General features: G+C 38.5%; 1 protein-coding gene across 2 annotated transcripts in view; it reads right to left on the bottom strand.

Annotated features, from left to right (window-relative positions):
• LOC123503103 (ras-related protein Ral-a-like) overlaps positions 1–3,199 on the bottom strand; it is a 33,765-nt gene extending 30,566 nt beyond the window's left edge. Inside the window, exon 1 of one of the 2 annotated variants that reach the window (XM_045252529.1) lies at positions 3,038–3,199. In XM_045252529.1, the coding sequence (XP_045108464.1) occupies positions 3,038–3,042 (5 nt within the window). In that variant the 5' untranslated portion in view covers positions 3,043–3,199. The remainder of the gene's footprint in view (positions 1–3,037) is intronic. The other variant, XM_045252530.1, reaches the window with a different exon arrangement.
• Between the last annotated feature and the right edge of the window lie 10,590 nt (positions 3,200–13,789).

A 13,789-nucleotide genomic window follows, 5' to 3' on the forward strand; every position in this document is an offset into this window, starting at 1 on the left:
TGTCTCTGTGGACTTAAAAATTGTCGTGGTGAGAGAGGTTAGGTTAGGTTTGGTTAGGTGTTTGTGAATGAGGGCAAATATCAAAGGGAATGCACCGTTACCAATCTCTCTACTGCGACAATTACACACGGATTGACCCAAGGACTGCAATACATTTTTATCATGAATTTTTGTTGTGATTTGACCATTTTATTGCCATTTCAACAAACAATACCCCGTGAATGAACCGCTGTCAATCTTTCTACTGCGACAAATACACACAGATTAGCCACTTCAGTACTGGAAAGCATTTTTACCATGAACTTTTGGTATGATTTGACTATTTTATTGACATTAGGAAGGGTCTATGGAGGTCAGAAGATTAATGGCCAGAGTCTTCACTAATTTAATCCCGCACATGAGTTTCTGAAGCTGTATAAAATCACCAAATAGTAAGCAGAGTGAATATGAAAACGTGTCATGGTGCTGAAGGGGTTAATGTCACGTAATAAACTATTGTCACGTAATAAAGTATTGTCACGTCAGATGAAATGTAATTATTAGACGTAATTATTAGAAGCAATCATTATGGCTGTCCTACATCGGTGAATTTGTGGATACTTCAATACTGCCAGACAATTACATGTGAGGATTATAACTAAGTGTAATTATGTGGTTGTAATCTGGTACACTCTCTCTCTCTCTCTCTCTCTGATTACAAGCGATGGTAAACATTTTTTCTTTCTTTTTTTTTTATGTAAGAGGGAAAAACTGGCCAAGGAAAACAACAATGGACAAACAAAACAAACAAAGCAAGCAAAATGGTCCACTAAGATGCCAGTCCTCCAACAGAGTCAAGAGAGCAAGGCAAAAAATAATGAGATGTCTTTCAAGTATGTCTCCTCTCCACATTCCACTCGCTCAACCGGTATCCATAACTACTGGGACGCATTTTTACCATGAGCTTTGGGTATCATTAGACCATCTTATTGACATTAGGAAGGGTCTGTGGATGCCCGAAGATTAATTAATAGTCAGTCTTCACTATTTTTTTATCCCAATATAAGTTTCGGAAGCTGTATAAGTAAGATTAGACGATTTTATTGACATTAGGAAAGGTCTATGGAGGTCAGAAGATTAATTAACCCCTTCAGTACTTGGACACATTTTTACCGTGAGTTTTGGCTATGATTAGACCATTTTACTGACATCAGGAAGAGTCTACGGAGGTCCGAATATTAATTAACAGCCAGTCTTTACGATTTTAACCCCACCACCACCACCACCACCACCGACATCATTATTACTACCTCAAACACTACCACTACCATCATCATCATCACCACCACCACCACCACTGCCACTACCACCAGAACAATAGAAAAACAACAACAAACAATCACGTGACAGAAATATTACCATCACATTAATGAACACTGTAAAACAAAAGCAAAACAAAACAAAACAAAATAACTTTCACGACAAACTATCACCACCACCACCACCACCACCACCACCACAATAAAAAAAAAAAAAAACTCAAGACAAACAATAAAATAAGTAAAAAAAAAAAAGCATAAAAAACGGTAATTTTACTACCACAAAAAAAAAAAAAAAAAAAAAAATCATCACCACCACCACCACAATCACCACCTCATAAGTTACCGCCACTCCTCCTCCTCCTCCTCCTCCTCCTCCAGCTTCCCTCCATCCTCCATCCTCCTCCTCTTCCTTCTCCGTTGTTTTCATTACCTGTAGTAGTGTCACCGGAAGTCCGTCCCTCCCTCCCTCCCTCCCTCCTCCTCCTCCCTCACACAAACATACGCAAAAACTATACAGTGTACAAACCTTATAATAAGGAGGAGGAGGAGGAGGAGGAGGAGGAGAAGGAGGAGGAGGAGGAGGAGGAGGAGGAGGAGGAGGAGGAGGAGAAGGAGAAGGAAGGAGAAGGAGAGGAGGAGGAGGAGAAGGAGGAGGAAGTGTGAAATGAAAAAAAAAAAAAATTGTTTATGAATAATATGGCTATTGTTCCTGAGAGAGAGAGAGAGAGAGAGAGAGAGAGAGAGAGAGAGAGAGAGAGAGAGAGAGAGAGAGAGAGAGAGAGAGAGAGAGACTTAAGATGCAGGTCCTTTCTTCAGCATGAATAAGTGAAAACACCATGAGAGAGAGAGAGAGAGAGAGAGAGAGAGAGAGAGAGAGAGAGAGAGAGAGAGAGAGAGAGAGAGAGAGAGAGCCTTCATCCTCCTATTCTTCCTCTTCCTCCTCCTATTCTTTCCCTTCCTCCTCCTCCTCCTCCTCTTATTCTTCCTCTTCCTCCTGTATTCTTTCATCTCCTCCATTCTTCTCCATCCTTCCTCTTCCCTTAAACTCTGACCTCTTCTTCTAATTATCTCATTCCTCCTTTTTTTCTCATTTATTTTCTCTTCCTCATTTTTTCCTCCCATCTTTCCTTTGTTTCACTTTTTCCCTCATTTACTTCCTCTCTTCCTTCTCACTTCCTTACTTTCCTCATTTTTTCCTCCTGTTCTTTTTTATCTTTAGTTTCTTTCCTCTTCTTTTTCCTTCCTTCCTTCCTTCATTTTCCTCGTTTTCTTCGCTATCGTCTCTTCTCTCTTATTTCCATCTTCTTTTATCATTTTTTTCTTCTTTAGCTTTCTTTATTTTATTTTCTTCAGGTATTTCTCTTATTCTTTCTATTCTTCTTCTTTCCTTTATTAACCACTCCTTCTCTTCCCCTTTTATCCTTATTGTTCTCATTACTCCATCTTCCTCATATTCATCACCTTCTTCCACCTCCTGTTTTTTTTTTTATCTCTCTCCTCTTCTTCCTCTTCTTTTTTTTTTTCTTTTCTACTTCTACGTTCTTACTCTTATCATTATTCTTATCTTCTTCCTCTTTCTCCTCATAATCATCATCCTCTCAATTTTTCCTTCCTTCTACTACTTCTTCCCTTCCTTTTTACTCATTATTTCTATCTTCCTCATATTTACCATTTTTCTCTCTTCCTCATATTCATCACCATCCTTCTACTTCTCTCCCACATGCAATAAGACTCACCTCATGATTTCCCGGTTGAAGACACGAGCACAACACTTTATTCACGCCACACTCAACAGTCCACCTTGCAAGAGTCTGTCTATCACTGTATGCGTGTGTGAGAGGCGGGGAGCAGCGCAACGCACGTCCTCCCTCACCCAAGTCTGAGTCACGACTGAAAGTGGTGGGCGGGAGTCGCGGGATGGCGGGAGATACTCAGGTGGTGGTGGAGGTAGTGGTGGTGGTGGTGGCGGCACTCTTAATCACCGTTCACCCCCACGCACCTGCCCTCCGCCCACTCCCCAGGTGCCCCCACGCCCCTCCTCCTCCTCCCCGCGGCGTGAGAACACTCCGCCCTGTCATTCTAAAGAGGCAGGAACCACCCACTGTTCGCTCCCTCACTGCTACACACGCATCCAAGCATCCCTCCTCCTCCCTCGCCTTCTGCAGCGTGACACTACACACTATACCCGCCCACACAGCCTCCTACACCCTGCCAACCCTCCTGGATACCTTCAATCCCTTTTTCCTCTTGTTTCATATCTTTTTTTCCGCGTTTTCTACATCTTTAGTCATTTCTACATCCTCTTTCTCTTCCTTCGCCTATTTCATTCTTCCTATACCATCCTATTTCTCTTCAATACCCTTCGCACACTCCTTTCGTCCTTCCTATTCTTCTGCATCCTGTTTACACTTCCTTCATCGTTTCTATTCTTTCTACATTCTCTTATTTCTCTTCTACATCCTTATCGCATTTCCTTTCACCCTTTTTATTCTTCCTGCTTCCTTCTACTTCTTTTCGATATTCTTCTCGCACTTCCTCCATCCTCCCTATTCTTCCTACATCCTTCTCGCACTCCCTCCATCCTCCCTTCTTCCTACATCCTTCTATTTCTCTTCTACATCCATTACACACTCCCTTCACTCTTTCTATCCTTCCTATATTCTCCTATTTCTCTTCTACACCTCTCTCGTTTCCTTCAACTTTCCTTTCCTTCCTACAGCTTTATCACACTTCCTACTCCATCCACCGCCCTTCCTACACCCACCGCACACTTCCCTTACCCTCCCTCACCTCTCTACGCCCTCCCCGCCTCCCCTCTAGTGTCTGTAGGAGTTGTGGCCTTCAGTTAACGCAGTCTCAGTTTCTCTACAGTGTTAGGTGGTGGTGGTGGTGGTGGTGGTGGTGGTGGTGGTGGTGGTGGTTACTCCTGAGGGTAAAGTTAAACACCTACGACATCCTCTCTAAGGCATCTCAAGTCCTTATTTTGAGTCTTCCGCCCCGAAACTCAAATATTTTACCTTCAATTGGTTTTGTGTTTGAGTTTCGTCCCGTGTGTTTCCAAAGGTGTTTCGGTTATCGTGATTAATTGACGTGGTTTCTGCGTTATTAATTGTTTTTTTTTTTTTTTTTAGTGTTTCTGAATCCGGGGAGTCATGTCTGTTTTATTTTATTTTATTTTTTTTTTATTAAAGTGGTTTGTATTATTGACTTTTTTTTTTTTTAATGGGGCGGTTTCTGAATTCGTGTAGTCACCTGTGGTTTTTTTTAAATAGTCGTGGTTTTATTTTTTATTTATTTTATCTAATTTATCATTATTATTATTTTTCTATTTATCTATTATTTATTTATTTATTTATTCTATTTATCATTATTATTATTATTTTTATCTATTTATTTTTTTGTGTGTGTTTTGTGGTTTTAGTGACAGATTAACAAGGTTTCTATATGATTAACAGGTGAAACTATCTTTTGAATTCGGCTAATCATCTCTAAGGCCTTTGAAATTAGTCGTGATGAAGTAGGACAGGCTTTTAAGTGTGTTTTTTGTGGGTCTAGTGACAGATTAACAAAATTTCTATAAGATCAACAGGTGAAACTATCTTTTAAATTCAGCTAATTACCTCTGCGGCCTGGTGAAGAGACAAAGGCTTTTTTAAGTGCTTTTTGTGGTTCTAGCGGCAGATTAACAAGGTTTCTAAATGATTAACAGGTGAAACTATCTTTTGAATTCGGCTAATCCTCTCTGTGGCCTTTGAAATTAGTCGTAGTGAAGTAGCACAAGTTTTTAAGTCTTTTTTTTTTTTTTTGTGGCTCTAGTGACAGATTGACACTAATAAAGTCTTGAGAACCTAATCGTGAGTAGTTTGAAAGCAGTAGTAGTGGTGGTGGTGGTGGTGGTGGTGATGGTGGTGGTGAGAGCCTTCAGACTACTGGTGCAAAGGCCGTGGAGTTTGAACAGAGCACCACCGCGGGGACTTAAGTGTTGTGCTCTCTTTAACGAACGTACACCGCTGGGAATTGTTTCTCTTCAAGACTGTCAACGGGACGGTACACAGCATTGATAACCTAACCTAACGTCTCTCTCTCCCACTCTCTCTCTCTCTCATTCCTTTTTTCTAAATACGTAAAGACAAAAAAATGGATGGCAATAAATAATAAAGGAGAAGAAGAAGGAGAACGAAGAAGAGAACAAGAATGAAAGAAGGAAAAAAAGATGAAGACAAAGAAGAAGACGAAAAATAAGAAAAGACAAAGACCAAACAGTAATAATAATAATAATAATAATAATAATAATAATAATAATAATAATAACAATACGAAAAGAGAAGAAAAAAGACGAAGACGAATAAGGAAAAAAATAAATAAAACTCTAGAAACAAGCCGCCACCACCACCACCAACAACAACAACACCAACAACAACAACAACCTAAAAGAAATCCAATGTGTGTGTGTGTGTGTGTGTGTGTGTGTGTGTGTGTGTGTGTGTGTGTGTGTGTGTGTGTGTGTGTGTGTGTGTGTGTGTGATGAATATGTCAAAAGAGTAATTTATTTGGTGAAAGTTCCCACGCTCTTACAACGATACCTGAGAGAGCGAGAGCGAGAGAGAGAGCGAGAGAGAGAGAGAGAGAGAGAGAGAGAGAGAGAGAGAGAGAGGGAGGGAGTTACCTGTACAGTAATCAGTAACTAGTCACCTGTACTGTGGAAGGCGACAGGTGGTGAGGAACATAATATAGATCACCTGTAGGTATTAATTAGTCATGCTCAGTGTGTGTGTGTGTGTGTGTGTGTGTGTGTGTGTGTGTGTGTGTGTGTGTGTGTGTGTGTGTGTGTGTGTGTGTGTGTGTGTGTGTGTAGTTGGTACTTAGAAATGTAAGTTTATACGTGATATACATTTAAATAAGTGAGTGAGTGAGTGAGTGAGTGAGTGTGAGTGGGTGGGTGGGTGGGTGGGTGGGTGGGTGGGTGAGTGAGTGAGTAAGCAATAGAGTGTTTAGTTAGTCAAGTCTCCACTAACAAACCAGTAATGAAACAGAGAAAGAAATGAGAGAGAGAGAGAGAGAGAGAGAGAGAGAGAGAGAGAGAGAGAGAGAGAGAGAGAGAGAGAGAGAGAGAGAGAGAGAGAGAGAGAGAGAGAGAAGAGAACAGAACATTAAAAGTTGTCAAGTAACTCACCACCACCACTACTAAATAAATAAAAAGACAAATAAATAAATAAATAAATAAATATAAGTCAGTCATCATCATCATCATCATCATCATCATCATCATCATCATCACCACCACCACCACCACCAAATCTTTTTATGTTACACTGTGACCACTGATGCAAAACTCCATGTTATTTTATGCACGTGAGTTCCAAAGAGAGAGAGAGAGAGAGAGAGAGAGAGAGAGAGAGAGAGAGAGAGAGAGAGAGAGAGAGAATTTTACTGTTGGCTTAGTTATGCACCGTATCACACACACACACACACACACACACACACACACACACACACACACACACACACACACACACACACACACACACACACACACACACCACCACCACCACCACCACCACTACACCACATCTCCCTTACAAAACCACTGAACTTTCACCAAACATTGCAATCCTTCTCCCTCTTCTTCCTCTTCCTCCCATCACCATCTCACCATCCACACACTCATTAGCATAAATAATCACTTGCACCATCATTCCCTATCCTTCATCTCTCCCTTATCTCCCTCACTACACTCTAATCTCCCCTTCCCAACGTATTTATCTCCTCATTTCAACCTACCAACATAACTTAAGCACCCCAAACACGTGTACACTTCTCGAAATATAAAAACAATCTGAGTGAACATATTTATCTAAGTTTCCGATATAAAAAGGTTAAAGATGGTCCGTTTTCTATTCGCTGGTGATGTTTTAAAAGGGGAGACGTAGCTTAAGATTCGTGTTTAACCCCTTCAGGATCATGACGTGTTTCCATATTCATTCTGCTTGCTATTTGGTGATTTTATACAGCTTCAGAAACTCATCTGGGGGATTAAAATAGTGAAGACTGTGGCCATTTATCCTCTGACCTCCATAGACCCTTCCTAATGTCAATAAAATGATCTAATGGTACACAAATCCCAAGGTAAACATGTGTCCCAGTACTGAATGGGTTAAAGGTTATTATGAATCAGTTTTTAAGATTATTATCATTATCATTATCATCATCATTATTATTATATAGAAGCTTACTGAAAGAAAATGAGAACCATTGAAATAAAAGATAAATAAATAAATAAATAAAACAAATGACAAAAGAACCACTAAAAAATCAAACAAATAATAACAATAATAATAATAATAATAATAATAATAATAACAACAACAGGTAGAGCAAATGATTACAAGGTTGAAAGAGTAAATATACCTGATTTGCAACAGGTATTCCCTCGTCAAGAGCCAGCAGGTAGGTAATGGACCAGGTGGGGATAAGGTATCAGCATACACACACACACACACACACACACACACACACACACACACACACACACACACACACACACACACACACAATCTTATCCTGTTCTTTCCATTAACCCTCTGAACCAACCCATCTCTCTCTCTCTCTCTCTCTCTCTAACAAATACAATAAAACAGAGCTGGAAACAGGAAAAGACACACATAAATAAACACACACACACACACACACACACACACACACACACATATAACTATAATAAACAAATAGAAGTTACATTAAAAAATCTGAAACTAAATATAAAGTGACTGTGTCCAATATAAACAAAGCAATAAAGTGATCATTTTCTTTTAAACATTTAATTTTACTAGGTACTAAATTTTGCTCCTGATTTTTCTATTTATGTGTATTTTCCTCTATATTTCCTTTTTTTTTTACTAATATTTTCTTCTTTCCTTTCTTTTTCTGTAGTTTTAAATTTTGTCATACAGTTTCCAGTTATATATATTTTTCCTACTTTCTTTTCTTTTCTTGTATAATTTTCTTTCTTTGTTTTTCTCAATATGCCTTTATACAATGATGCATTTCCATATTCATTCTGCTTACTATTTTATACAGCTTCAGAAACTTGCTTGGGGGATTAAAATAGTGATAACTGTGGCAATCACTCTTCTGACCTCCATAGACTCTTCCTAATGTCAATGAAATGGTCTAATCATAAACAAATCTCAAGGTAAAAATGTGTCCCAGTATTGAAGGGGTTAACTCTACCTGTCACTTGGTACCCATTTCCCTAATCACCAATAATTCTGAAGACATCTTTACTTGTTCTATAGCCAAACCTGATCTTTAAACTGAGAGCAAACTACAAAACAATCTTCTTTATTGCGAACTTTCTTGTTAAGGTTGGAGGTGTAGAAAAGGAGGGTTTACACTACAGGACATCCTTACAATTTATTTATCTGTGTTTCCTGTAAAGCATCCTGTCAAGAGTGTAATAAGGTGGGCAGGATAGACTAGTGGTGGGATGTGATAAGCTGAGATGGAGAGAAACATTTACTGATCTATTCTTTGTATGTAAGAGGGAAAACTTATATAATGTGTTAATATTAAAAAAACTGATCTATTCCTTGTATGTAAGAAGGGAAAAAATGGGGAAAAAGCCAAATGATGTCCTGACATTGGAAAAAAAACACTGGAACATGGTTTAAGTTTTTTTTTTTTATGGAAGAGCTGGCCAAGGGCAACAAAAATTTTAAAAAAGACCCACTTGATTGCCAGTTCCCTTAATCTCTCCAGTACTAAGATGCATTTCTATCATGACTTTTGGGCATGACTACATGATTTTATTGACATTAGGAAGGGTCTATGGAGGTCAGAAGATTAGTGGCCACAGTCTTCACTATCTTAACTGCCCACATGAGTTTCTGAAGCTGTATAAAATCAACAAATAGTAAGCAGAATGAATATGGAAATGCATCATGATACTGAAGGGGTTAAACCAAAATAAACAATAGAAATTTTGCCAACCACATGAGTGCATCTTATATAACAATACTCTAATAGTGTGTATAGAGAGAAAATTCCCAATATTTGATATACCATGCTTAATCTAATGATTTTACTATCCACACACACACACACACACACACACAGCACGTACCAACACAATCTTTTCAACACAACCTTCCAGTAACAAACACACTCAGCACATACCAACACAATCTCTTCAACAAAACCTTCCAACCACACAAACACACACACACACACACACAGCACGTACCAAAACAATCTTTTCAACACAACCTTCCAGTAACAAACACACTCAGCACATACCAACACAATCTCTTCAACAAAACCTTCCAACCACACAAACACACATACATACATACATACATACACACACACACACACACACACTCAGTACATACCAACACAAACTCTTCAACAAAACCTTCCACCAACACACACACACACACACACACACACACACACAAATGCACATACACACATTCAGCACACACCAACACAATCTCTTCACATACAACCTTCCGCCAACACACACCTGAAAACCGATGCACGTCTCACCAACACAACTGCCAACGCCTGACTGCCACACTGGCCAAGAAGTCACATGTCCTGTTCTACTGTGACTCACTCTTGTCTCATATCCTGTTGGTATTGCTTCAGTATTATCCTCATCTTATTTTCCTCAATGCTATTATAACATTTTGGTGGGAGTATTGAGGCTTCATAAGAAAGAAAATGTGTGAATGAAATTAATATAAATTTTGTTTAGTAAGTTATGAATTTGACGACTTAATTTCCTTCACGATTAGTCCCTTCAGTACCATGACACATTTTCATATTCATTCTGCTTATCATTTGGTGATTTTATACAGCTTCAGAAACTTTATGTGGGGAATTAAAATAATGAAGACTCAGGCCATTAATCTTCTGGCCTCCATAGACCCTTCTTAATGCAAATAAAATAGTTGAATCACACCAAACATTCAAGGTAGAAATGCACCTCAGTATTGAAGGGGTTAATAAAGCTACACTAATTCTTATGGGTGATGGTGATTGATGTGGTTTTGTACAGTGAAGGAAGATGGGATGGTTTCTTGCAGTCCCTTATTTTCTGGTTTATTTTGGGTGACAAGTAAATAGGATAAACCCATATACCGCTGACTCAACCCTTTCTGATGCAACATGGGTGACTCACACTAAACAGAAAACACCCAAAGACAATTGCTATGGTTCTTTTTATCACTCACAAATCAAAGGTTCACATAAACCACAAGAAACAAATAAAACACAAGCACAAAACACTCCGTTTCTTTCTCTCCCCACAAACCAACACTTCAAATGATCTCAAAACACTTCATTAACAAACTAACACAATTCATCTCCAACCAACACATCTCAGCCCCAGTTCACAAAAGTCCCTCTTCAGTTCTATGACACGTTTTCATATTCATTCTGCTTACTATTTGGCAATTCTACACAGCTTCAGAAACTTATCTAGGAATTAAAATAGTGAAGACTGTGGCCAATAATCTTATGACCTTCATAGACCCTTCCTAATGTAAATAAATTAATCTAATCACACCGAAAACTCGTGGTAAAAATGTGTCCCCATAATGAAGACGTTAAAAGCTAAAAATCCTGAGAAAGCTACCTACTTCCCTCACGGCCTGGACTAGCTACCATACTCCTTCACTTTAATCAGCCTTGCACTCCAACACCTCAGCTATACCACTTCACCACTATACTCTGTCTACTCTGATATGGCTCCTGGACTTCAAACACATTGTAGCTTATTGATAACATAATTGATTTGATGGCAATAATACTTGTTTTCTGTTGATCAACACACTTATTCCTCAAGATCTGACAACCATGCATTCCCTGGGACACCACTCAAAGACCCAGGAGACACTTTAGAATAGACAGAATATAGGACAGTAACTTCCTCTCTTCACCTACTCATGCTGCCATCTTCTCCTTGGCTAGCTACGCCTCTCCCGGCAGTGTCACCCTTCTGAGCTTCACCTAAACTAATTAGCATCTTCCATTATAAGTCTTGCGTGACTGTGCAGTTAAATTGGTTACTCTTTCCTTATGTTAGCTCTATATTCTATCACCATGCTTGACAGATGCTATAGAAAGGCACCAGAATGCAGGTTTTAACATAATACAGTAATATATTAACTCTACCATTCTGAGAGCGACTCTGTTCACACATTCTATTCACCCCTTGAGTATCATGACGCATTTTCATATTCTGGTGACTATTTGGTGATTCTATACAGCTTCAGAAACTTATAAGGGGGATTAAAACAGTGAAGACTGGTCATTAATCATCTGATCTCCATAGACCCTTCCTAATGTCAATAAATGGTGTAATCGTTCTCAAAACTCATAGTGAAAAATGCACCCCAGTACTGAAGGGGTTAAGATGTCACAGCAGAGTACCACAAATACATATAAAATGAAAAAGAAATGTCCAATGTAAACATGACATATATTGGTCTAGAAAGTGGGTTTTAATAGATTTCACACTCACACAACCTAAACCACACTAAATAATTCTACTGATACTAATAATTCCACAAAGCATGGAAATATAGACAGAAAAATAAAGGAATATAACCTCAAATATAAACATGACATATCGTTCTCAGATTTGTATTTTAATAGACCTACACTTCAATAAACTGTCAATACCACATAAGTACCGAAAAAAGCTGAGAGAGAGAGAGAGAGAGAGAGAGAGAGAGAGAGAGAGAGAGAGAGAGAGAGAGAAATATGAAAGAAAATGAAAATGAAAGTAAAAGAAACCGAGAAAAAGAGTAAAGGAAAAACAACAAATGAATGACTGAAGAAAATTAAGGAAAAAAAGAATAGATGCGAGAATAATAAGAGAAAAATGAAGAATAACGAAGGAAGGATATAAACATGACACATATGAGCCTGGAATGCGGATCTCTACACACATCACACTCACAAAACACAAACCTCACTCATAAAACACCCCAAAACCCACAATGCAACACGGAAAATAACACAACTACCACAGAAACACACACAATTAAAACATTAAACAATCAAAACACCAAGTACTTAACATACTTAAGAAACAACGCCCCCAGAACTCCAGATACGCCCTTCCATTAAACCCCCCGATTATATTTCCCCTTTTATCTCTCCTTCCCTTGCCTTCTGAACCCTTAACTCACTTCTGATAAAGCCGGCAGGGGTCCTTGTCTTACCTCTAAGCAGCAGGGAGGCTCAGGAGTGACAGGGAGCAGTAGGAGAGTCACTTCACACAAGGTAAACAAGACAGGATGGCGGCCGCTGCAAAACACGTGATGATCGCCAGGCGTATCCTGTCAGATTTTTTACCTTATTTTTCTTTTTTCAAATGTACTGTTGTTTTTTGTAGTACAATTGTGTTGAAAATTATGGGTGTTAAAATGGTGTATGAAGGATGGTTGTTAGTACTTGCATTATGGGTGTTTCTTATACTTCATTACTTTTTTCTTTCTTTCTTCTCTCTCGTGTCTGGTTTTTCTTTCTTTTTCTTTTCCTTTTTCTTTTTTGTTTTTGGAGAAGGCGGTTAAGCAGTGTAGAAACATATGGTGATTGAAATGATGTAGAAATGGATGAGTGGAAAAAAATATGAATAGATTTATTGCTGCCTAAGAAACCTTTTCTCTCTCATATCATTGCTAGTTTCTTTTTATTATTTTAGCTCTTGTTTCCTCCTATACTTGTGTGTGGGGCGCTAAATAACGTGAGAAACATATGGAAAGTAGAATAGTGAACTGTACCTAAGAATGAATGAAGAAAAAGAAGAAGAATGAATCACAAAAGAAAAGAACAGTTTCATTTATTTATTTGAATTTATTTATTGGCTTTTTTTTATATAATGAAGTATCAGAAGAGATCAGAAGGTAGTAATTACAAACCAATAAATATTACGGACAAGAAGAATCCATGAAATAAGACTCGGGAAAGCTGACAATAAAGAAAATAGTAAGTATAGATGAACGAAAAGTGAGAGCCGTTGCCATGACGCAAATCATTGACGGGCAGGCGATGCGCTCACTTTCCCAATGAATCTTTAAACAGCCTTTGCGTCATTTCCTTGGTATGCGTACTTCATACAGCACTTTCAAGTCTCTTACCTTGGTTTGTTTACTAAAGACCATTCACCATTATTACAGTTAATCTCTTCAGTACCATGACGCGTTTCCATATTCATTCTGGGTACTATTTGGTGACTTTATACAGCTTCAGAAACTTATGTGGGGAATTAAAACAGTGAAGACTCTGGCCATTAATCTTCTCACCTCTATAGACCCTTCCTAATGTAAATAAAATCGTCTAATCATTCCCAAACTCAAGGTAGAAATGCGTCCAAGTACTCAATGGTTTAATACAACATATGCATGTCTCTTATCTTGGTTTGTTTACTAAAGACCAATCATCATTATTACAATTAAACTTCTCTCGTGACTGCT

The sequence above is a fragment of the Portunus trituberculatus genome, chromosome 13 (assembly GCF_017591435.1).
Source record: "Portunus trituberculatus isolate SZX2019 chromosome 13, ASM1759143v1, whole genome shotgun sequence".
In the NCBI taxonomy this organism is placed as follows: Eukaryota; Metazoa; Arthropoda; class Malacostraca; order Decapoda; family Portunidae; genus Portunus; species Portunus trituberculatus.